This window comes from Benincasa hispida, chromosome 4, assembly GCF_009727055.1.
Source record: "Benincasa hispida cultivar B227 chromosome 4, ASM972705v1, whole genome shotgun sequence".
In the NCBI taxonomy this organism is placed as follows: Eukaryota; Viridiplantae; Streptophyta; class Magnoliopsida; order Cucurbitales; family Cucurbitaceae; genus Benincasa; species Benincasa hispida.
Genome location: NC_052352.1, coordinates 62,870,769 through 62,898,007, shown reverse-complemented (window position 1 = coordinate 62,898,007; position 27,239 = coordinate 62,870,769). Strand labels below are relative to the sequence as shown.

Below are 27,239 nucleotides of genomic sequence, written 5' to 3'. Positions count from 1 at the left end.
TGTAGCAAGTACATTCAACTTTTGGTGACCATTAATCGGCGCATCAGAGCGGGAGATTTAATGGCCGCCCATCATTGTAATCATTTGAGAGAAAAGCTCCTTCACCTTGAGCTCTATAAATACCGAAGGTGTAACACCCCGAATTTTTATTATTTATGTAATTTTAGTAATTTTTATTAATTGGGGGCATTTTTGAAATTTTTGGACTTAAGTGTAATTGCGGGATTTAACTATTGACGTTGAAATTATTCAATTTGGAAATTAATGGATTGACGTTGAAATTATTCAATTTGGAAATTAATGGATTGACGTTGAAATTATTCAATTTGGAAATTAATGGATTGATGTTGAAATTATTCAATTTGGAAATTAATGGATTGACATTTAAATTATTCAATTTGGGAATTAATGGATTGACGTTGAAATTATTCAATTTTGAAATTAATGGCAAGAATTAATTTCGTTTTGGAAGGGGGTTATATCACACAAATTTAGTTTTAAATTAATGTTAAGAATTAATTTCATTTTGGAAGGGGGTTATGTCACACAAATTTAATTTGAAATTAATGTCAAGAATTAATTTCATTGTGAAAGAGGGTGAGTTAAATTCTTTGTGAATTGAAAATTTTACGAGGGAAAAGGATTAAAAGTTGGAAGCAGAGTCTGATTGAAGAAGAATTTGGAGATTGGAATCTTGAGGGTAGTTGTTGCTCAGGCTTCATTGGGGAATTGAATTCAAAGATTTATTATTGAAGACTGTCGCTTGGATCGATATCTGAATCTAGTATTGAGGTAAGTAATCTTACTACTGGAACTACCCTAGTGTCAGGCAATGATAATTATGATTTATTGAGGATATATTGATAGTTTGATGTTTATGTATGCCTTGTTGACATGAGGGTTTAAAAGATTAGTTGCGCATAGAGATGTTTGAATACTAGTATGATTTGAGTATATTATTGTTATTGAAGATCCTACTGAATCTGACGATGAGATGCATACGTATGTTATAGAGCTATGATGAAGAAATTTATATGTATATAGAACCATGATGATGAGATGTATATGTATGCTATGAGACTAGGATGACAAGAGGTATATGTACGTTGTAGAATCATAATGATGAGATCTATATGTATGTTATAGAACCATGTTGTGATACTTGTGATATTGAGATTGTGATAGTGTCCTTACTGATTAGTTAGATGTTCACTAGATTGTGTTTCCTTTGGGATTTACTAGATATTGTGTTTCCTTCGGGATTCACCAGATATTGTGTTTCCTTCGGGATTCACCAGGGGTTGTGTTTCCTTCGGGATTCACCAGGGGTTGTGTTTCCTTCGGGATTCACCAGGGGTTTTGATTCCTTCGGGATTCACCAGGGGTTGTGTTTCCTTCGGGATTCACCAGAGGTTGTGTTTCCTTCGGGATTCACCAGAGGTTGTGGGTCCTTTGGGATTCACCAGAGGTTTTGGGTCCTTCGGGATTCACCAGAGGTTTTGGGTCCTTTGGGATTAACTCATATTCAATCTCTCCATTTCGCATGAGTAGCTAAATTTCCGAATGGGTTGAGAAGTACTTAGCTAGCATGACCTAAGATTTATACTTTATGTAATCATCTTGTCTTATGTATGCGTCATTCACCCTTTAGAGATACTTAAAAGAGTAGTCTAAAGAAAGAATCCAGACTTGAGAAAGTCAGATTAGAATCTAGGCTTGAGAGAGTCAGATTAGAACTGCATGAGCAAGAGATAGAAACTTAGACATAAGTTCTGTTTGCTATTACGTATCGCATGCACCCTGGAAATAGGATATGATAGTATGCGATCACCTTGTGTATGTGTGCATCATTCATCATCACATAGACAAGAATAGAGGCTTAGACATAAGTCCTATCGACATTATTGTATACATCACATGCATCCTAGAAATAGGAATTATGGCATTTGCATTGAGAGATGACATGTTGTTGTTTGTGTGTAGCATGATCGCATAACTTGTACGCAATCTTAGGAAGCGTTAGCTAAACCCTTTCTCAACCCCTTCATCGCATACTCATTATAATTCTTGATTTCATCAACTCTTTACTCGAATCTGTCGCATAGGAAATATACTTAAACAAAACACTATCCAACTCATTTGTTTTTGCCACCGCAAAGGAATCAAATTTACTGTCGCATAGTAACTTAGTAGTCCCTGTGTTCGACTCTGGACTTACCAGGAAACCTAGTGAGATTTATACTTGGATCTTATCAGGAAGAATTGCATGTGCAACGCATAACATATCACTGCAACTCATACCATATTCGCATCACATTTACAACGCATTAACTAGTCAATTATATATGATATGATTAACATTATGTATGAGATACATTATTTGGAGGAAAATGATATAAATATGATTTATATCTAGTGAAGGAGAAAAGACTATGGTTCATATATTGCATTTGATGTGATATTAAACCATAGGTTAATGAATATAATATGATTATATTTATTATTTATTTTTAAACAATTATAGGATAATTGTGGCAGTTTTTTCTCCGTAACCGAATGATAGTGAGAGGTTGCATTCAGTTTTCATAACTGAAGGATAAAATGAAAATCGTTTTCATTTTGCAAAGAGATCAGACATTCCCTCATGAGTGGTGTATACTGCCTATTGCATAGCAAATCGAGAGCCTACACGATAGCTCAACATTTCTAAACGATCATATACACGCGCACAGTTTACTAAACGATCGAATAGGATTTACTAAACGATCGTCTAGCTTTTTCCTAAACGATCACGTGTCTGAGAGTTTACTAAACGATCGTATATACGATCGCAACCCTTTTACTAAGCGATCGTGTACCTCTTCCTAAACGATTAAGCATCGTCTATACAATAGACACCCAATATTCTCCCACTTGCTTGGTCGTGGTATACGATCTTCTCTTCCTCCTTCCCTCTACCAAATCCAACAGAGCCCACACCTCCTGGATTCTCACACTACGAATACTGAGGGTTCTAAATGGTGGTCTCTTCCCTACTTCCGTGTTCGTGAGGAGGTTGTTCATGGGTAGACAATTTGGTGAACGACTAGAGTGGACGTTCTCAGCAAGAGCGAGGGGAGCAGTCTTTGGATGAGAACGAGTTTTGAGGCGAAGAAGGGTTCTTCAACTGGTACATATTTCGTTCTCTGTGTTGTTTAAGTTTCAAAGCATGTCTGTAATTTGTTGTTAAATGCATATCTATTCTGTTTGATTGTGAATGCGGTAATTGTGTCACAATGAGTTTGAAACGATCTCGCTTCCGCTCAGAGGTACTCTTTGATGAGAGTTCCTTAAATTGGTATCAGAGCCAGGTTCTGATATTCCAAATTCATTGACGCAAAGAATAGCATTTACTTTCTCGGTGGGCAAGGCATACCTAAATTTTGTTTAAGCATTAAACATATGTTTATGGATGTGGATTAATGGAGTTTCTGTGATGAAGCCTCTAGTTGTTTAAAATCTTTTACATTTGAAGTTAATTGTAAGGGCCCTTGCATTTTTGGGCATATTAACTTGCTATTGAGTCTGTAATTTCAAAGTGTTTGAGTCATTGAGTCGTTCGTGCTGAGGCTTCAAGGCAAAGAGTTGCTGTTCTTCGAGGATGAAGACGACCAAGTGTTGGTCGGGTCGTGTCAACGATGGGGTAAATCTCTGGATCTACGCTTATTTTTAACTCCCCGAATCATTTCATCGCTTACTACGCCCTTCCTAAGAGTATTGGATACTTGGGAGCAGGTTAACGCGCACGGACTAGATGATCGTGTAGCTTAGCAAGCTTTATCGCTTAGTTACTGACTACACGATCGCGAAGTAAATCGTTTACTTATTGCCTGTTAAGTGATCGTCCAGACGATCGTCCTTCATAGCAACATCGTCGTCTAAACGATCGTATAGGACTCGCAAGTTTTGTCTTGTACGCTAAACGATTGGGTACCTCATGCTTCATGGCATAGTTATTGGTACTTGATCATAGTTAAACGATCGTATATCCGGCCGCATGTACTAAACGATCAGAGCTTCGCCCAGGCAGTTCAAGTTTCGGTTCACCTGTGAACTGATTTGCTCGATGGAATATGTAATAGATAGAATTTTTATTTCCAGTTTTGAGGTGGATCATCCCGGTCCATTAATCTTTGTGAATGTACATAGGATGTGTGTTTATTTATATGTCATATGGTATACCATATAGAAGAAATCCCACCTTAGGTTATGCATTGGTCATGCATCATCTCTTTATTATAAGTGTTATGATTTAGAGAAGCATGATTTAAATTAAGCAAGAGCATGCTCATGCATCATATAATATAAGAATTATACTTATGCGTGCATAAAGCATAGGCATGCATCATCTTTATATTATAAGTGTTATAGTATAAGGGTGTATGGAGTATGTTTACTTGGTTCATTACAAGTATATAAAAGTTATATAGTAATGAATGGACATTGCATGAAGCATGAAACATAGGTTAAATTTATAAGTGTTAAAAATACCTAGTTGTGTGGCAATGTGGATGGTTTTAATTGTTTCTTTTATAAAGGTTATAAGGAAATTAGAACTAAAATCTATAAGAAAGACATGCATGCTAACTTATGTTTGAATCATGGTTTTAAAAGTGTTTTAAAACTTAGTGAAAATAGACCTAAGATCACGGTTCTAATGAGATTAGCAACCTAGGCTTTAATCTTTTAATCAATTTAATAGGATTAAATTGACTAATAAAAGGTCAAAGTGTAACAAATCTATCTATAAGGGACTTTTTGTCTAAGGCGATTTCTGTCTAGGCTGGGGTATTTAAGGTGACGAAAACGGAACACCCCTACGTGGAAACTTACATGGAAAGGTGAATTAGATAGATTTGATGCATGCATGCAAATTTTAGGACAATCCATTAAAGAATTTAATGTGACTACTTGAACTTGTTTAATTTCAAAGACAAGAGTTGTTTTTTAGCAAATTAAACTGACTTAGATTAAAATCAGTAGCCGGATGGTCTAAGTTAATGAACTCCTAGGTAGAACATTCAGTGGGAGGTACTTGGGGTATCTGATGCTTCATTTAAACCTCTCGCAGTTTCTCCCTTTATTATCCACACCGTGAGATCTATCCTTGGCCTTGAGGCACCCTAGGAGTGTCCCCCTAAAGGATGGTGTTTTGGGTAGTCAATATCAAGGTGGATGGAGGAATGTTCATAGTAAGTGAGAGCGGGACGTGCGACAACATATCCCACGATCTTTCTCATTAGGTTGGATAAAGTTTATGTGCATCGCCTGGAGGCACCCTGGGAGTGTCCCCTAAATAGGATGGCAGATTTGCACGTTTCTTTATCTAATCTCCTGTATAGGATAAGGTCACTTAGTCTCTTGTCCTAATTTGCTTTTTCTCTACGATGGGTGCATTAGGGCGGGACTCTTGGGCCGGAAAAAAGGGGTTACACTTACGTGAAATTGTTAAGGGTTAACAGTTCTGGACTGAACAAATGGTGATTGTTAGGTGCAGTTCCAAGAGATTGTTCTGCCTAATAGTTGAGAGTGTCTCATTCCAGTGAAGGGGCATCTGATCACTCCATCGGTGATGTTTGTCCTGCCTTGCTGGGGCATCATTGAGTACTTGGAAACTATTTTGCTAGTATTAAAATGTGGTTTAGCATGGACTTATTAAAGTTTGTTCTGTTTTCAGCAACGTTTTAAATGGCTATAGCCACAATTGCTCTACTTAGCGCCACAAACTAACTGGCGAAAATTACGCTAGTTGGAAACACATGATCATGACGATACTTATCATCGAGGATCTCATATTCGTCCTTACAGAGGAGCGTCCTCCTATTCCACCTTCTAACGCCACTCGAAATGTTCGAGAGTCTTATAAACATTCGACACGGGCGAATGAGAAGGCCCAGACCTATATCTTGGCCAGTCTTAACGATGTTTTGGCTAAGAAGCATGAGCCCATGGTCTCAGCGCGTGAGATCATGGAGTCCTTGCGAGGGATGTTCGGACAATTGTCTTGACAGCTCAAGCATGAGGCTCTTAAATGCATCTTTAACTCCAAAATGGAGGAAGGCACCTCTGTTCGTGAACACGAGCTTATATGATGGTCCACTTCAATATGGCGGGGATGAATGGGTCTAGGATCGATGAGGGCAGTCAGGTTAGCATAATCCTGCATTCATTGTCAGATAGCTTCCTGCACTTTGTCAGTAATGCGATTTTGATCAAAGTGGACTATACTTTTACAACTCTCCTCAACGAGTTACAGACTTTCCAATCCCTACTGAAAAGTAAGGAGAAGAAGGGAGATGAGGCAAATGTTGCTTTGTCTTCAAAGCAGTTCCATCGAGGTTCGACCATTGGAACAAAGTCTGCACCTTCTACTCCTTTCACTGGAAAGTGGAAGAAGAAGAAGGGTGGTAAGGGGAAGGGGAAGACACCTGCTAACCCACAGCTTATCGCCCAGCGGAATAGGCGTCCAGCTCTGGTTACAAGGGAAAGTGTTTCCACTGCAATCCGGACGGGCACTGGAAGAGGAATTGTCTTTGCTGGTTGAAGGAGAAGAAGACAGCCAAGGCTAAAGCAAAACAAGGTAAATGTGATTTACTAGTTTTGGAAACTTGCTTAGTAGAGAATATTGATTCTGCTTGGATTATTGATTCGGGCGCCACTAATCATGTTTGTTCTTCTTTTCAGGGAATTAGATCTTGGTGGCAACTGGAGGTTGGTGAGATGATGATGCGAGTAGGCACCGGTCCAGTTGACTTTACAGAAGAAATTTCTTGTATCACATGTGTATTTGTAGTTCCTGAGTTTAAAAGGAACTTAATTTCTGTAAAGTACTTGTTGCAGTGTAAATATACTCTTGAACTTAATGTGAATAAAGTGTTTATTCATAAAAGTGGAAATAAAAAAAAAAAATTTGGAAGAAAAAAAACTAAATACTGAGAAAAAAACCGATAATAAATCGAACCAAATAAAAATCAGTCCATTGGTTTTATTCTTTATTGGACATTAGTTTGGATCATTCTTTGTAAAACCAATTGGTTGGTTTGGTTCTTGGTTGACCCCAAAATTGACAAAAGCGAATCGTCTATCACTCCTAATTGTTACCTTTACCATTATCATTACTATTAGGGTCAAACGATAACGATAACAATGAATGCAACTAATTATATGATCAAAAGCAATTCACTTATGTTTAGAATTCAGACCCATTACGATTGATCCGTAAATGAAATCTCATTACGAGTGCACCAATTTCCATTACAGATTGGTTAACGTGTCCTAAGATTAACAACTCAATTTGAATTCATATTATGATTTTTTTCTAAGGTGTTAAAAAGTATTTTTAAGAGTTGTTGGAGAATAAATTATCCAAAGAAATCATGAAATTAAATAAAATTAAAATAGATATATGTATATATAATTATATCATAAGTAAATATATATATATATATATACATCTTAAAGTTAAAAAGTTCGGCTAGGTTTGAGTATTTTAGGTGAACCCATAAACCAACCCAAGCTATATAATTGCATTTATTTGAATCCAACCCAAACTGTATGGGTTGGGTTGAGTTGGTTTGATTGAGTCTTTCGAGTCATTGAGTTTTTTGAAATGGAAAGGTAATTTTGAAAATTGTCTATCTTAAGATTTCTTGATAAAATATCTAAATTTCTGAATTCGTAGATAACATTTGATGTGTTTATTCTGAAATTCCAATCCAACTACTTATACTTCAAGTTGCACGCCTATTTTTTTTTTTTTTTTAATATTTGGATAGATTTTGTTTGAAAATTTTTCACAGATAGAAAAAATGTTAAACTATTTACAGAAATAGCAAAAAAAACACTGATAGACACTAATAGACTTCTATCAACGTTTATTAGTGATAGACTTCTATCAATTTCTATCACTGATAAACAATGATGAACTTCTATTAGTCTCTATTAGCCTTATTAAAGAAGGTTAAAATTTTGCTATTTTATATAAATAATTTCCCTTACTTTTCTATTTTGGAAAACCACTAATTTTGTTTGAATTTTATTATATCTTTACTATTTTTGAAAATCTTGAAAATATTTTATTTTAATTAATGGATATAGATTTATATTCTCCCCATTGTTTCAACGATAGAAAATCAAAAGTGAGCACCTCAAGGGCCGATAGACAACAATCCTTCATTGATCAATGATCTTCCCCTTGAGAGAGGAGATCTGAAAGAAGCTCAATCAATTGAATCTTAACGACGACAACAACTTTATGAAGGAGACAACTCACGAAATTCTTGATTTAAATTTTTGTATATCTCAAATACAATTGTCTAGGTATGATAACGGCCGCAAGCAGCACACCAGTAAGGTACATAAAAAAAATAATAATAAAGAAAGCATGTGCACATTTGTACAATTGGATGTTGGATTAATTCATGGGTTCGAGAGGTGTTAGATGACAGTGTAATTATTCTCGAGTTCGAGGGTTATTGTGTTGGATGACAGTATAATTAAGCGGGGTGATAAGGTTGAATGTGTACCTCATTTACGTGGGCAAGGTTTATTCAATATGGAGTTTTTAACACTGTCACCAATCTTCCATGCAAGAATGGGGTAACATGCATACCTTATATTTATTTAGGGTTTAAGTTATTATGATTTCCCAATCGTGTCTCTTTCTTTTTTTTCCAAAAAGTGTTATTCGTTTTTGGTATTGAGATGAGTTAATTTATTTCCATTTTGTCATCTAAATTACTAGATTTATTTATTTTAGTTTTTAGGTTAGTGTACACACCTTGTATTTTAGTTATTAAGTTTTAATTTTTTTTTTTTGGGTATTTTTCTAGTTTTGAAAATAAAGTTTGATTTTTTTCACTCTATTTTTTTTTTGTTTATTTTGTCCGCCTATAATTTTGGGTTGAGAAATTTTCATAGATAGCAAAAATGTCAAACTATTTACAGAAATAGCAAAAAAAAAAAAAATACTGATAGACATTGATAGACTTCCATTAATGTCTATCAGTGATAGACTTGTATCAATTTTTATCATTGATATTACTTCTATCAATTTCTATCACTGACAAACACTAATAGACGTCTATCAACATATATCAGTGATAAACTTGTATCAATTTTTATCAGTGATGGTATTAATGATAGACTTCTTTTAGTGTCTATCATTTTAGTTTCTATCATTGATAGACACTGATGAACTTCTATCAATGATAGATTTCTATCCTTGATAGACACTGATAGAATTCTATTAGCGTCTATCAATGGCAGACTTTATCAGTTTCTATCACTAATAGTATTAGTGATAGACTTCTATCAATTCTATCACTGAGAGACACTGATAGACTTCTATCAGTCTTTATCAATGATAGAGATCTATCAATTTCTATCATTGATAGACACTAATAGACTTCTACCAACCTCTATCAATAATATACTTTTATCAGTTTTTTCACTGATAGATACTGATAGAAGTCGATCAATGTCTAACAGTGATAGACTTGTATCACTTTCTATCACTGATGAACATTGATAACAATGTTTATCACAACTATCTAAAAGTAACAAAACTCAAATCTAGCATCCAACTTCATGGATAAATCAATTTTAACACCAAAACTTAATATATACTCAAGAACCAAACAAAACGCAATTAAGATATGGTCAACTTCAAGTTTCAACACATTCCACAGAAATCAACAAACAAAAGCAACAAAAACCAACAAGTATCCCGCAGAATATAAACGTAACCATACCAAGCTTTGTCGGAAGAGCCATCATCAACGCCTTTGGATGGGCCAACAAGTTTGTCATAAGAAATTGCAAAATCTAAACCATTGAACCCGCCAAATGTAGAGCTCCGAGCGTCGAAGAAAACCTTAGACTCATCAATAGCAGAAAAATCAAGAATCAGAATCGAGGAAGCACGAAGCGCGTGGAAACTCCCGAAAATCTCACCGTAGTCTTCAAAACGAGGAGACAAAGCAAAGACTCCTAACTTGGGAGGACCGCCCTAAACTTCGTCATAGATAGTTTAAGCTACAAAAGGACCACCACCATTACTGCCATTACAAATTTTCTTAAAAAGCAAGGTAGAACCCCTGAGAGTCGAGAATGTGAGAGATTATCCATGTAAAATGAAGATTTTCTTAGAAAGGGAAGTGGATCGATGGTTGGACATGAGTACGGTGTTGCTGAAGTTAGAGCGCGTGGGTTAGAGAGAGAGACTGAGATTGGATAGGGAAAACGAAGAAGGGGGAAGATGATTAAATTTTGCTGTAAATACTTTCCCTTATTTTTCTATTTTTGAAAATCCCCTTTCGTTAATCTAAAAGAAAACAAAATCAAATTTGCATTTTGTTATTTTGTCAAGAAAGCTCTTCCATGTGAGAACAACCTGCCTTGCAGACCTTGTATTCGTTTATGGTCTGGATTTTTTGTTATTCTTGTATTTTTTAAGATCAATTTCGTTTTTTTCCTCGTGTCTCTATTTTGATTATTTTTTTTTAATTTTTTGCCCATAAAGATGTTATTCGATTGTTAAACGTGTTAATCTTCTTTGATATTTCACGTGTTAATCCTTCTTTGATATTTCATGTGTTAATCTTTCTTTGATATTTCATTTTTATTTTGTCCAAATTTTCAACTAACATCCGTATAATTTAATTAAATATTTTAAGTTTATACATTTTTGGAATAGAACTGCATTTAGATATTTATCAAAAATGCTTTTTAAAATTAGACATATATCCAGTTGCCCCTTTTTTAAACCTTTAGATATGTCATAATGCAGGGCGGGTCGTGGATGGCTTCCTCATCCCCACTCCCCACATCATTCTCCAAAAATCTCTCACAGACTTTTTTCATTTGTTTTTTTTTTAAAAAAAATCAATTAACTTAAATCACAATTTTTTTTAAAATTAAATAGTTAAAATTCTCAATAAATTTTTTTATAAGATTAGTTCCACATGATGAATTTGAATTTAAAGATAATTATTCTTAGGGTGCAAACGAGTTGGGTCGAGTCGGTTTTTTTATTAAATATGATCTGATCCGACCTAGATCTTTGTACGGATAGAGGCCATCCCAACCCAATTCGAAATGGTTCAGGACTAAAACAGATCGGTTCGATTCGGTTTCAATATTTTCCGAAAAGTGTGACCCAAAATGAATCGAATTAAGTTCGGGTATTTACACTCCTAATATTCTAAAGGAAATAATTGTCCATTGAATTATTCATATAGGTAATCTTCGATTCAAACATACTCATCTTGCCCCTTAAACAAAAATGTGAAATTCAAAAATAATATTTATATAATATAATAATAACAACATAACATTAAATAATAATAATATAAAAGAGACTAACGAGAAATATATTCCTCATTCCCATTAGGATAATTTTTTTTGGGAAATTGGACTGTATGGTAGAATTTGAGGTTTCATTCTGAAAAATGGCAAAACCGTCCAAGAATAAAAATTATGGCAACTCATGTGATATGCACATGACTACAAATTTCTAAATGCATGATTTGTCATTGTCTTGTTCATAGATGTTGATGAAACTACAAATACCAGGTAATTCCAAAATAGAAAACAGAGTTGATATTTGTGAAAGACAACTGCCCTCCTAATTTTGCTGAGGTAGTTAACATAATCTCTATATTTTATTATTATTTGAGATTCTATTTAACCATTTTTTGAATTTATCTCATTAATAAAATGTCCAAAATTTTCTACCTAATTTATATTTGAAATGTCCATATATTATTAAAACTTCTTTTATCCATATATTTTATTCAAATCTCTATAGTTTGTCATAATTGTATACATACATTTTTAATGAATTAACTGTATATTTCTCACATTTTTAATAAATTGTATATGCTATTTTTTATATTATTTTAACGTTTTGGGAAAAAATATCACTTCCTAACAAACTGATCATGTATTGATTGCACACGAATAAGTTGGATTGTTGCTCCATACATTGCTCCATATATTGCCATAACTTTTGTTACTTACACAAAGGTTTCATCGATTTAGGTTTTCTTGTGGTTTCTTTAACAAGTTATTGTTTTTGCTATAACTTTACAATTAGTATTTGATTTAAAATAAACCAACCTCTTCCTCATTTTTCTTTTTTTTTTTAATTTATATTTATTTTTAATATAAAAATTAGATTTTGATAATTACATTTGAATTGATTTAAAATAAACCATGTCTACCTCATTTTTCTTTTATTTTAATAAGGATTTTACAGAATATTTTATACATATTATCATCTTATAATATTATTATATCATTAATTTGTCTTTTTGACAAACAAATAAGTGAGTTCACTTTTGCAATCTTGTTATGCCTCTACAACAAACGAGTTAGGCTTTTTCATAGGTTTTTGTAGTTAATGAAGTTATAAATGTAATGGTTAAAGCTTATGAAAACAAAAATATAAATACAGTGTAATTGTAAATAAACGAACTCTCTTCCTAATTTTTCTCTCCGAATTATATTTGAATTTATATGTTATTATCAAATTAGATTTTATTTAACTACTTATTGATTTTTTTAATCAAAATAAACAAAAACTTATTATTTTTTCTCTCCAATTTATATTTGAATTTATTTTTTATTATCAAATTTGATTATATCCAACCAACTTTTGATTTGTTTATATGTTTGTTACAAATACAATTGTATCTAGATTTTTTATTTTATTTTATACATATTGTTATCAAATTAATTTGATTTTTTTTTCTTTATATTTTTCGATGTTTTCAATTTTTTATATATAAACATGTAAAAATGGCTGGTTGAACCTAAAAATGAACATATAAATGGGAATTAAATTTTAAATGCAACATGTGTGTGTATATATATATTTCAATTTCTTATTAATATTAATAATATTATTATTGTTAGTATTCTTATTCTTATTCTTATTATTTATTAAATGAAGATAACAAAAAAACTCTAAATCTCATTTCTTCATCTTTTTCATTTAGCCGCCCCCAAAATCTCATTTTCTCCTTTGCAATCTCATGTCTTCGATGGTTGGTTCAGCAACTCTTTCTTGAATTCCATCATATACATGTTTTATGCTTTTGTTTTTTTTACTTTGAACATCATTTTCAACAATGATGTTCTGGGACTTTAAAGTTGGCTTTCAAGATCCAATGAGCAAAATGGTCACACGGAATGAAGATGATGAGACTTCTTACAACTGGTTTGGTGTCAAACACAATCATACTTCCAATGGCCACATCGATACTTCCAATGGCCACATCGTCCTGAAGTTGCAATTCTTTAACATATTCACTCGCTAAGTAAAATAAACTTTGCTCTTTTCACCTTGTATATGTACTTGTGGTTCTAGAATGTTTGGGTAGAGTGTATTTATGGTATTCGTGTTGTTCGTGTTGTTTTTGAAGCAGTGTATTTTTGCCTTTTCAATTGTACTTAATTTTCTTTAAAATTTGCTGTTTCTCTCATCGACCTTTTTTTTTTCTCTACTCCCCCTCCCATTCCTAACCTAATTGGGGAATTCCTTCCAAGGGCCCGTCCCATGTTAAAAATGGGCATCTCTACTTATGACTCTGGTTCTCTCAATGCAGATGTCGACTTGATCAATCCCCGCCATAAGATTTTACAAATAAATTGAATAAAATCCATCTACAATTTTGGGTTTTTTTTCTCTCTGAGTAATCAATACTTTGGGTTGGGTTATATAACTAGTTAAATCCCAAAATTTTAAAAAATTATAAATAAATAAAATCCAAAAACTTTTTAATTAAACGAATCCATAAGTTCAGTTGTATGAGAACTTTTTAAATAATGGATAAACATAATATTAGGGAGAAAATGCTAAAATCAAGTGGTTTTTTTTTAAAAAAAAAACTGATCTTATTCTTTATTTGGAAAAACTTTTACATATAGAAAAAATGTTAGATTATTTACAGTAATAGTAAAAAAAACACGGATAGAGTTCTATCGACCTCTATCAAAGAAGATTAAAATTATTATGATTAAAATTATTATATTTTGTATAAATAATTTTTCGTATTTTTCTATTTTTGAAAACTCCTATTCTTTTAGTCTATTTTCTTTAAGAAAAAATGCTTTAAATTATTTTACTACTTTTTAAGATTTTGGATAAAGAATAATATATATATATTTTTTTTTTTAGTGATTTTGAGTTTATTTTAAATGAGATCAAAATTACGGAAGCTAGCCCCTCACAATTTAGAGATGTGAATTTTCTTTGCGGGATTTTACGTTTAAGTAGTGAAGGGAGAAGGGGATGAGACAGAATGCCTCTTGTTTTGATTTTTTTATTTTATCATAATTTATTGCTATCTTGTTATTATTATTATATACATATTATATTTAAATTTTAAATTTTATTATTTAATGATCTAGATAATGAAATTATTTGAAATATTTTACTAGAAAATTTGAGTAATTTCTGTTTAAATTCAAATTGTCTAAGTAAAATTAATTATATACAAAATTTTGTGGGAAAATTTAATTATTATTAAATTAAATTCAAATTATTTAATTAAATTTTTTCCATAATAGTTATTCAAGTTAATTGTTACTTTAAAAAAAAGATGAAAAAACAATCATCCTCGCAAATTCCTCGTAAAGAATTCCCACAAAATTGAATGAAAAATTTTGCAACGATAGAGAATGAAATGGGAAACAGGGATGAGGAAGCCATTCTCCCTCCCCCAACCCACCTTATGGACATCTCTACCCTTCATTTATTGTGTAAAATGTGAGTATACTTTTATAAATAGAGTACGACTTATCGACATTAATGTGAGATTCATTAATATTTATGAAGACAAATCTATAATGTGAAGAAATGAAGTATGATACTACTGTAGTATATAACTTTTTTTTTTTCATTTGGATGGCTCGAGAAAACATATATTTTTTATTTAATTCAATTTCAGTTGGAACTAAAAATAATAAAATATTATAAAAATTATAGATGCCCATTAGTGTCATGCTTAGTGTCCAATGTCAAGTGTCATTTTTTCATTATTACATGTATTGGCTATGAGTCATTCAACCATCTATGCATATTGTCCAAGTGTATCACTTCCTACTTGCCAAATTTTTTTATAAATAAGTGGTCATTTGTAGATTTTGTAGAGATATATACATTGGTGAGAATTACATTTCAATTTACATATTATCCAATTTTATTATTTTAGTTATTTTATTTATTTTATTTATTTATTTATTATTATTATATTATATTTTCTCCATATCCGTGTTCCGTTGTGCTCCTCAATTTCACAACACGTTATCAGCACGAACTCCTGTTGTTTTCCCCACTAAAGTGTTGCTATGACAAATCTCACAAAATTAGAATTTTCCGCACTTGATATTAACGACAATAATTATTTGTCATGGATACTTGATGCTGAAATCCACCTGAATGCTATGAATCTTGGGAAGACTATTAAAGAAGGCAATACGACATCCAGTCAGGACAAAGCAAAAGTTGTGATTTTCCTTCGTCATCATATCCACGAGGAATTGAAAATGAAGTATCATATAATAAAAGATCCCTATATCTTGTGAAAAATTTTGAAAGAGATGTATGATCATAAAAAAACAATTATTCTTCCTAAAGCTCGTTATGAGTGGATGCACTTGAGGCTACAAGATTTCAAATCAGTAAGTGATTACAACTTCGCATTATTTAAAATCAGTTCAAAATTGTTATTATACAAAGAGAAAATTATTGATGTTGATATGTTAGAGAAGACATTTTCTGCATTTCATGTCTCAAATATGCTCCTGCAACAACAATATCAATAGAAGGGTTTTAAAGAGTATTCTGAATTAATTTCATGTCTTCTCGTGGCTGAGCAAAATAATGAGTTATTAATGAAAAATCATGAATCTCGACCAACCGGAACAACACCATTCCCTGAAGTGAATGCTGTGGATTTTAATAATAATCGTGGTCAAGGTCATGGTCGTGGTCGTGGTCAAGGTGACCGTAGCAGAGGAAGAAATAATTATTATTTCCATATGGTCGAGGTGACACATCGTTATTGTCTCATTTAGATTTCCGTACAGATCAATGTGAACTTGAAGTTCAAAAAATAATTCATTTGCAAAATATAGCAAATCAATTACTAGGTGCATTTATATGCAAATAAAGTAACTAAGTCACATATGTCAGCTGCAAATGTTCCATAAAAAATTGATATCTCAACACAACAAATTGTCACTAATGAGTCTGGAACACACCAGAAGCGTGGTAGACTAGTAAGTTCAAAAGATAAAAATCCTCGGAAAAAAAAAATTAATAATCAAGAATACTTGGTTGAGGATGTAAATACCCATAAAGAAATCTTTGACATGATTAGTGAGGAAGGTGAAATACCTAAAGATAGTAATGAGATTTCAATAAACTATGTCATGTCAAGAAAAAGATGGAATCAAACTAATATAATTATTGACAACATTTTTGTGTATAATGTTGCTCTTGATATTATATCTGAAAATGAGGATCTTGAACCAAAATCTGTTGAAGACATAGAAAAGATTGGTTTCAGTGAAAAGAAGCAATCGAGGCAGAATTAAACTCACTTACAAAACGTCAGGTTTTTGGACCAGTAGTCCGAATACCAGAAGATGTTAAACCTGTGGGATACAAATGGATATTTGTGAGGAAAAGAAATGAAAATAATGTGGTCACAAGATATAAAGCAAGATTAGTTGCACAAGGTTTTTCACAAAGATCTGGTATTGATTTTGAGGAGATATATTTTTCGATGGTGGATGCAATTACATTAAGACATTTAATTGGCTTGATTATGTATAAAAGTCTGGATATACATCTTATGGATGTAATCATAGCATATTTATATGGATCTCTTGATAATGATATTTATATGAAAATCCCATAAGGATTTAAGGTACCTGAAACATATATATCAAATTCTCGAGAATGATATTCAATAAAGTTATAGAGATCACTATATGGATTGAAACAATCAAGACGGATGTGGTACAATTATCTAAGTGGATATTTATTGAAAGAAGGATATTAAAATAATCAAATATGCCTGTCTGTTTTTATAAAGAAATCACAATGTTATTATAATTGTATATGTTGATACTTAAATATAATTGGAAGAGCTTTCAAAGGTAATAGAATATCTTAAGAAAGAATTTGAGATGAAAGATCTCGAAAAAACAAAATGTTGGCTTGGTTTGCAAATTGAACATTTAGTAAATAAAATATTTATTCATCAGTCAACTTATACAGGAAATTTTTTTAAAAGATTTAATATGAACAAAACATATCCATTAAATATTCCAATGGAAGTCCTTTCATTGAATATAAAAAAAGATACATTTCGACCTCGAGAAAATAATGAAGAACTTATTGGTCCTAAAGTATCATATGGTACACTTATATATCTTGCTAATAATACAAGACCATATATTACATTTTCAGTAAACTTATTAGTTAGATATAGTTCATCTCCTACAAAAAGACACTATAATGGAATTAAGCATATACTCCATTATCTCCGAGGAACGATCGATATGAGTTTGTTTTATTCAAATAAATCAATTTTTGATCTAGTTGGTTATACAGATTTTGGATATGACTTCACATGTGGAGGAACTACTATATCATGGCAATCGGTGAAACAGACTATAATAGCCACTTCCTCAAATCATGCTGAAATTCTTGCAATTCACGAGGCTAGTCAAGAATGTGTATGACTAAGGTCAATGACTCAACACATTCGTGAAACGTGTGGCTTGTCTTCTAATAAAAACCTTCTAACAATAGTATACGAAGACAACATAGCTTGTATAGCCCAAATCAAATGAGGATATATTAAAGGAGATAGAACAATACATATTTCACCGAAATTATTCTACACTCATGATCTTAAAAAAAATGGCAACATCACTGTACAACAAATTTGTTCGAAGGATAACTTGGCAGACTATCCCAACTTTTGAAAAAATGGTGCACAACATTGAAAAACGACGACTCGGAGATCTTAAATGATGTTTTCATGATGGAGAGTAAATATATTCTTTTGAAAGTATAAATTATATGACATATGTACTTTTTTTCCTTCATTAGAATTTTTTTCCCATGTGGTTTTTTTTCCTAGTGAGGTTTTAATGAGACATATTTCATATATATAATGGGCATCTAAGGAAGAGTATTATAAATATTATATAAAAATAATAAATGCTCATTAATGTGATGTTTAATGTCCAATGCCAAGTGTCATTTTCTCAATATCACATGTGTTGGCAATGTATCATTCAACTACTTATGCATAATGTCCCAGTGTACCACTTCCTACCTGCCAAAATTCCTTATAAATAAGTGGTCATTTGTGGATTTTGTAGAGATATATACATTCGTGAGAATTCTATTTTAATTTACATATTATCTAATTTTATAATTTTAATTATTTTATGCTTTGAGTTATTTTATTTATTTATTATTATTATTATTATATAAATATTATATTATATTATATTTTCTCCATATCCGTGTTCTCCATAACGTGAAATTATTGAGGGAAAAAGTCAATATCTTTTAAACTTATTTAAAAAACTTATGAGCCAAAATGCATCTTTTAAGACTAACCTATTGGTAGAGCAACAAATTGTTCTTTTATTTCGTCCGCAACCTTTTTTTCACATCATTTCATCGAACCTAAGATTGCTTTACAGTCAAAATGAATTAACCCTGTGGGGACAGGGATTTGAACCTGCATATACATAAGATTTATAAACCTGGAGAACTTGCAATGAATTACCAAAGACAAGCTGTATATGATGAATTCCAGTTACTAGCTAAAACAGGAGCAGATAACCGAAGGATAATTGCCGAGGTAAGAGTGATACCGTTTCTGGTGATGTCGAGACCGGGCAATCCAAGTTTAAAAGAAAACGCTGTGACTGCATTGTTCAAACTTCCAATCTTCAAACAATAAGAGAAAATGCGACATAACACACATTCTAGAATCAGGGAAAACAATGGAAGCAAGAGAATGCTTCAGCAACAATACTTAGCCTATCCATTTATAGTGGACGGGATTAAAATAATAGAAGCGAATCCAGAAGCCATACCAGCATTGAGAGAAGGCAATTCAGCCGAACACGAGATGTTGCCATTGCATTTTGCAATCTAGCTCTGTACAGTGCCGACAAAGCTAGTATGTAGCTGGCTGGGGAAATGACAGGGGTGTGCAAAGATGGTGGAGAGGAAGTTGCCGCGTCTGTTGATAAAAAGAAAGGTTGATGCATTGCTTAGACCGCTTACTAGGAGATGCTTTCAATCTTAGCCATGTTGAATAGCAGAATGAGCTGCATTTTCAGACTGCTGTTTTTCTACAATAGAAGAGCAACACATGATGGGAATAAATTTGAGGGGAAAAGGGAAGATAAGAAGCAGATTAAAGGTGGGAATGGTTACTGGTCGAGTTCAGACTGATAGTTGAACACCCTTGGACTAAGGAGGTGCCACATTATAAATTTCTGAAAGAACTACGGATGAATTAAAGGTATTAACACTTAACAGATAATTGGAAATTCAACAACAAAGAATACTTGATAGAACGGAGCTTTCTATTTACTCATGTAATCCGGCGCAAACGATTCCATTTGCTCGGTGTCCACTTTTTACATTCGATTTACAGGATTAATACAAAAAAATCAAGGTTTTTTTTTTTTTTCTTTTGGAGGGGAGGATGAGAGTGGTTAAGTACTGTTTAACCAAACTGATCATTTCCGCTAGATTATTATGAAGAAGACCATCTGTGAACTACCATTCACAAAGGGCATGGTTTTAAGTTATTTCGTAGGCAACCTATAGCTCCACATACTCCAGCTTGATATGAGAACCCTCTATTTTGTAGTTCCAGCACCAACTTCCGGTATCCTGCTTATCAAGCTCAATTGGATCTAACTGAGCTTCAAAACCTGAGAATTTGAAAAACCAAAAAAGTGAAATATTGCATCTTTTCGACTTTCAGAAATGTTCAACTCTAATGTGAAAGCACGAAGATGTAGAACCTACCAGAAGTTCCTGGTGCAATTTTCAATTTGTAGCCATCTGGAACTTCAAATACATGATTACCCTGCAGAGCATGAACAAGAAAATTCTTAGCACGGCAGATTCTCAATAAGGATGAACAAACTATTACTCCAGTCTCCATATTACGTCTATTACCATGGACTTCAGTTCAATCCAAAGTGTGATTAGAATGACTTCGAAGAGTAATCTTTTTTTAACATTTTTTTCTGAAAATGTTACTAATTTAATACTTAAATATTTCCAAATACTTTCAAGTGTTTCTGGACAATTTAAAAAGATACTTTTATCATATAACCAAATAACATGAAGAATTGAGAAGTGATTTTAGACAAACATCTTCCACTAAAATGTTATATCAAATAAAGTTTCAATAAATATTGAGAATTTTTCCATGTCGACCTTCAACGTCTGTAATTGCTACTACTATGGTTTATTTTAAATGGTCAGATAATTACGTTCGATGCTCAATAAAACAGATTGCTTGATTATTATAATGCTTCAATCTCTATCAGTAAATCTAGTATGGGTTGGTAATCAGTTCTTAATCAACGCTCAGTTCCTCCAGTAAGTAAATGTGTCACTCCTACAATTTTTGGCAACTGAATACTGTATTCATATATAACCAAACCTGTAAAACAACATTCGTGGCCTCAAATTCAGCATTTCCATGCAAAATGATCTTGCATTCCTCGTACCGCTGCACCTCAAGCTTCCAGTAAATATTGTTTTCAGCATTCCAGTCAATTCCCTTATTCAGCACATTGACATTCTCCAATTTACATCTTCCACACCTGACCGTATGAACACGCTCAAAACCAAAACTATAATTCTCAAACAAAAAAAACAAAAAAAAAAATCAAAATACAAAAGTTATAAAGACCTTTGTCCATAGTGGATTAATGATTCCCCATTTTCATCGATCTTCAATGAGCCCATAACATTTTCAGACAATACAATCAAACTCCCATCAAGCTGGAACCGGAAGAACTAGATCAGCTTCATTAATTTACTTCACTAGTGTATGTTCTTGTATGCAAGAATATGTGAGAGACTTGTGAAGGGGCAATCTATACCCAAGCTAGAATCGGGCATCATACCTGAACATTCCTCCACAAAAACTCGGCAACCTCAACTTGCAACTCAGAGCCCCTTGATATCGAACCACCAGAGAACTGAGACATGATATATCAAATTATGGTTACAATTACCAGTGAAATATGCAACTGAAAAACTATACCTAGTCAAACCAGGTCAGATCATTTACATATCTCAATAGTGCTGTTATTTCAGAAACGAAAAACTGCACTTAGAACTGCAGGCAAACCTCAAAATGACAGGGGAAAGTATACGCAGCCAATATTATCAGAGTGGAGAGGCAGAGGCACATAGAATTGGGGCACATTCCAATACAAAGATGTTCTTAATAATCAGGTACTGAAACTCTACCTTCTGCCTAGCAACCTCCCAAAGTGGGCCAAGTGCTGGATGTAAAAGGATGAGATATGGTGGTCCAGAATCAACATATTTGTCATTACTTTCAACCTGCCATAGAAAGGATTAGTTAAGCATGAACGGAAATAGGACAAGATATTTTATTATGAAGCCATAGCTTCCAAGAGAAAGAAAGAGTAAAGCAATTTTTAGAGTGTGCTTAGAAGACGGGTTTAAAATTCGTAAGATAATTTGTAAAATCGATTCTTGGAACAACCTTCATGTTTTTAAAATGTTACTGTTATTATATAATCATTAATTGTTTCTTTTCCAAGTATAACAAGATTTAAATGTGTTATCTTTGTAAACTAGTAAAATAAAACACATGACAGAAAATATCTTCTTATACAATTTAAAAGGTTTATCTACTAAAAATTGAAAAATAAAAACGACATCCAAACAGCTTCTTGGTGTACCCAGAGTAAAATACTCTCCACAGATGAATAACATGACATACCACAGGAACTTCAATATTACACAGTGAAAGAAGATCATGCGCATTTCGCAAGGTATCCAAAAGTGCACCATCTGGAGTCTGGACAAATTTAAAACAAAAAAAACATTCAGGTACGATCATTAATCTATTAGGGAAGTTCAATCATATTGCATGCCACAGTCCAATCATATTGCATGCCACAGTCCAATCATATTGCATGCCACAGTCCCCCCAGGAATATTCAGAACTTGATCATACAAATTAGGATATCAACTTTTGTCCAAGTTTACACTATTACCATGGAAATATAATCATCTAACAGGAATTGTTTAATCTAATTTCTACACTAAAAATCATCGCAGAAGCAATTTAATAGATAGTATTACCTGGTGTAAGGGCACACTAGCATGCTTTCTTGTCTTTTTAGCTGATGATGTGACCCTTCTTCGCTCATTGTACACAATGAAAGTCTCCAGTATGTCTGGTGATATATGTAGTTCAATATCATGAATGAAAATGGCAGATGGGAGATGGGAGATAATGATGAACTTGCACAAAAAAGTAGCATCAATACCTTCTACATCATTATAACATCGAGATGAACTTGTATTAAAGAAGCTATCAGCAATATTTTGCATGGTGCATTCTAGTCGACCTCCAGAAACACTAAAAGTGCATGAAGAAAAACAAGATTATCAGGAAGATGGAATAATGCTACCGTTGGATAAAGTAATCTAATACTCTTAATTATGACATTAGAACTTCACACTTCACATTTGATCAAGTAAATTATATAAAGTAACAAAAGATCAGCATCAGCTATTTGTTGAATTATATACCTATGCTTTCTTCCAAACTGGTCAAAATATGCAACAGGTTTTTTTAAATTTAGCACCATTCCTGGCAAACTCTTTTCACTATTAGTTGAGACCACCTTCTCCACAGCACGCAAATCCACATATAAGATGTTTGTATTAGCAGGGAATGACTCCTGCAGACTACAACAAATAAACAAGGTTAGCTTATCTAAACCTAAAGCATTTTTTCTCTTCCTTACAGAGATTACCAAAGAATTGATATCAAGCACAAAAACCTACATTAAGATGGCTGCTATAGTGTTGACATTATGAATGCATCAATGAGGACTTTAAAACTAATAATTACTATTTTAAAAACTGAAAACATGACATATTGCTGGAGGCTATTGAAATTATTCACTTGGACCAATTCTTTGCAGTAAATTCTGTGTGCGCACTCATAATATGTGTGTGTGTGTGTGTGTAAGCCTTCATGCATATGCAAGCATTCAAGGTTACGAGGATTGCAGTCTTACGTCTGCCATCAAGAAAAGGTCAAGTTACTGAAATTGAATTAGACTAATGATAAAAAAAAATTTAACAGATATAAGTCATCCACCTGACTGAAGAACGAGATCCTTCTGTGATCCCATACTTTTCAAACTCGGTGTACTCAATGCATGACAAACCGTATTCCCACATCCCATCAAGATTCTTCCTCTCAATTAAAACATTCATGCCTTCTGTAGCGCCTGCTATCCTCTTACAAGATGCAAAGCCTAGTTTCTGTAATCCATACAACTCTGATAATGAGGGTATGAAGAAATAAACTAGGTCTCAAATCAGTATAAGTTCAATCAAATCAAGGGTACGATTTTCCAAGAAGTAAATAATCAAGAAGTCTAGAGGAGAAAAATGTTCAAATTCATAAAACAACGTTTGAGATATTAGCAGACATATCCCTTCCATTCCTTCTGTGCATCATAGAATAATGTTAACCGTACATCATCTTACAGATAATGACTTCTGCATTGTGCATACTGATTAATGTCATATAATTAACAACAGACACAAGTACGAGTACAATAACTGGACAATTGATAAGAACTCAGTGCTTGGAATTAGGTAGAAAAACCACATTTTTGGGAATGCAAATCTCTTTAGGTGTTTTCACGATCACGCACCCACTGCCAAGGAAAATCAAACATATACTCTGAGTTCAACTGTGTTATGAACTGACATCACAAGCTACCAATAAATGGCACCACCATCTGTATAATTGAAAATTGGAACCAGAAGTGAAGCTGGTCCTCCAGCAAGTAACATTGTGGGGGGATATGATCATAACCTCCACAGCAAATACAGTTGAATACCATTTGCAATACCGGAACAAAAAAGTATATTTGTTTTTCCTCCATCAAGCTTACCTTTTTTTGTCGCAAACCAATTCCTGACAAGGCCAATAGGGTCAGATCTGTAGCTGCCACAACATTACTACAAGGTCATTAGAGTCTACATCAAGTATAAGCCAGCAGTTATAAGTAATTAAATTACTCAACTTATGATAGCTATATCTTACCTGACTTGCCGAACTGTCGCACCTTTTCTTCCATGGTCATAAAACCACTTAAAGATACCTTTGTCATGTGCAAGCTTCCATATAACACCATGACCACCAGGCTTGCATATTGGAGCAAAAGATTTGGTAACTAACCACAATCCATCATCTGAACTAATGGCTGGAACCAGAGGCTGGAATACATGTATTAAACAAGAAAAGTAAGATTTAAAGATCTTTGAAATTCCAAAAAATAAAGGAAATTAAAATGAGAAATATAATATTTTCATATTAGAATTATGGTGACTTTTATCTGAAGTTTTCCACAGATAAACCTGCTCAAAGAGTTGGAAGTTTGACCGACCCCTTCCAAACCATCCAAATCTTTCACAGAGAGATACAATTCTTTTGTGGTTATTCTTTGCTGAACTTGTCATGATTGCAACAGGTGTAATGCATTGTTTCCCATAGATCTTGTTGTACAAGAATTCTCTAGCCTTGGATAAAAAGTTGAAATGAAACACGTGAGACTTATCATATCCAATCAACCATTAAACGCCTACTGATTGTTTTATCAATCAGATCACATGTGATATACCTGAAGATCTCTTATAAGACCTTCCAATAAAGTCCTACCACAATAAGAAAGCATTGCTGCAGGAAGACACTCTCCTGTATCAGGATCTACCAAACCAAGCCTATCAGCAGAGCCTCCCAAAGGATAAATTTCACCCAACTCAGGTAAACCCTAAAAAAGAATAAAATATTATAAATCACAATTCAATATATATCATTCCTGTGTTAAAAACTATTGCCCCAGCTGTTAACCTCAATTCCCCACAATGCTGCTTGAGATGCATATTCTATATTTTGAGAAAGATCAGGTCCATTGGGTGCATGAATCTCCAAAAATTCACTATCCATTGCCTGGTTCTTTTGGCCAGACCAATTCATAGAATATCTTTCAGGTTTTGAACAGGCAAGAAGCTCTAGAACTTTAATCTGATACCTGCAAAAAGCATGCACTTTCAAAATAGTAATTTATATCTGCCATGTTATTATTTTGATATTACAACCACAATTTGAAAATCATCGGATAATCGGAAGAATGTTATCAGTGTAAACCAAACAGCTCATGTCAGTGGTCTCTGGCGAGGCTAATGTACATGTAATTTTCCCACATTTTTCAATCTTTAGCTCTAACGTTGAATGCAATAAGAATACGTTTAAAGAGCTCCGGTATTGAAAAATCAAAATGAACAGCATCATGGATCATTTAAAAATTATTTATCCCTATCCTGGTCTGAACACTTTTCTAATGAAAGATCAATATTTGAGTTAGACAATCAATGAATGAAAAAAAGAGAAACCCACCACTCCCGTAACTTCAATTTGATTGACGAAGAGTCTAAAAAGAACTAAAATTGTTCACCATCCTTCATGATAAAATGTAAATATCAAACCTAAAACAGAAAAAAAAAAAAAAAATGGTAGGACTGATCTGAAACAGAACGGCTGTGGACTGTGGTTGAAGTTAATTAGGAAATAACAGAGTACATCTATTGATGTCAGCTTCTAACACTAAACTAAAATTTTAAAAATAAATAAATAAATAAAAATACTGTGAAACAAGCTTAAACAGGGAATTGTCATCCACAAAGTATAACATCAGCATTTGAACTTTAAAAAAGGGAGAAACATGAATGCATGAACATAGAGAACTTACCCGATGATTCCTCCAATGCAATCATAAAATTTTTCAATCTCTCGTAAATTAACAAAGAGCTTTTTCAAGTCCCTTAACTCTTCCTTCTCCAGAACTATTTCCTCCTTCCCAAATCCCTCATTCCCACCGCCATTGCCATTTACATCAAACTTCTCAATCACTTCTACAAGCGAATAAAGCGCGTGCTTCACCACACCCCTTGCAGTCTCAAATTCACTCTCCACAGACTCAATCCCTAAACTAAGGACATGTTCTTGCCCCGCCGCAACCAAACACTTGAGCAAGAAGCAATCGTAGGGATCCAAGTTGAGCTGAGGCAAAACCCTAGAGAACCAGTTACGGCGAGAATTGAAAAATCGTCTGACTCTAGAATCATGGTCAATGAGTTTCAACTTCTCCTTGATGCTCTTCCTTTTAGAAAGCTTAGTACATAGACCTCTCAGCCTAAGAATCTCTTGTTGAAGGTCATAGTCGGGAGCTGGTGGGGCATAATCAACCGGAGCTGTAGAAACCCGAGGCAAATGTAAAGAACGAGAAGAAGAAGAAGAAGCATAAGAAGAAGATGAAGACAAAGAGAAAGAAGAAGAAGAAGTGAGAGAGAGAGAAGGTATTGGGAGGGAAAGTGAAAAATGTAAGGTTTTGAAAGTTAAAGAGAAAGGGAAATGGTGGTTATGGTGAAGCACAGGGTTGGCCTGTGCCGCCATTGTTGAGAACAGCGAAGAAGAGGGAGAGAGTGAGAATTTTCAGAGGCTTATGGAAATTAAATTGAAAATGGAAAAAGGATAAGGAGAAGATGCGGGAAGCATATGCTTGGATTGAAGGATTAAGGAAAAAAGGAGGAAGAAAGAGAAGAGAGGGTGAGGCTGTAACCGTCAACAACGTCTGGTTGGGGGAGTGAAGAAGAACCCACTGAGCTAGAGCTGGCCCACAAGGATGGCCCAGTTAATATCCCGCCTCTAGATTCCTCCGTCCACGTATATCGGACTTTTTACTATTATTTATTTATTTATTTTTGTTTGGAGAAAATATAATATAATAATAATAATATATATATATATATATAAATAAAATAAAATAAATTAACAAAA

At 33.3% G+C, this 27,239-nt stretch overlaps 1 protein-coding gene across 1 annotated transcript; it reads right to left on the bottom strand.

Moving 5' to 3' along the window:
• Positions 1–19,653: 19,653 nt before the first annotated feature.
• LOC120075786 (UTP--glucose-1-phosphate uridylyltransferase 3, chloroplastic) lies at positions 19,654–26,855 on the bottom strand. Its single transcript, XM_039029458.1, has 17 exons — positions 26,152–26,855; positions 25,254–25,434; positions 25,024–25,173; positions 24,761–24,922; positions 24,447–24,619; positions 24,295–24,361; positions 23,487–23,653; positions 22,910–23,068; positions 22,645–22,736; positions 22,457–22,551; positions 22,092–22,169; positions 21,590–21,685; positions 21,241–21,315; positions 21,024–21,115; positions 20,772–20,934; positions 20,126–20,186; positions 19,654–20,028 (listed from the first exon to the last, which is right to left on the bottom strand). Exons 1-17 carry the CDS (start codon positions 26,853–26,855, stop codon positions 19,916–19,918), a joined length of 2,628 nt encoding a protein of 875 aa, XP_038885386.1. The 3' UTR covers positions 19,654–19,915.
• Between the last annotated feature and the right edge of the window lie 384 nt (positions 26,856–27,239).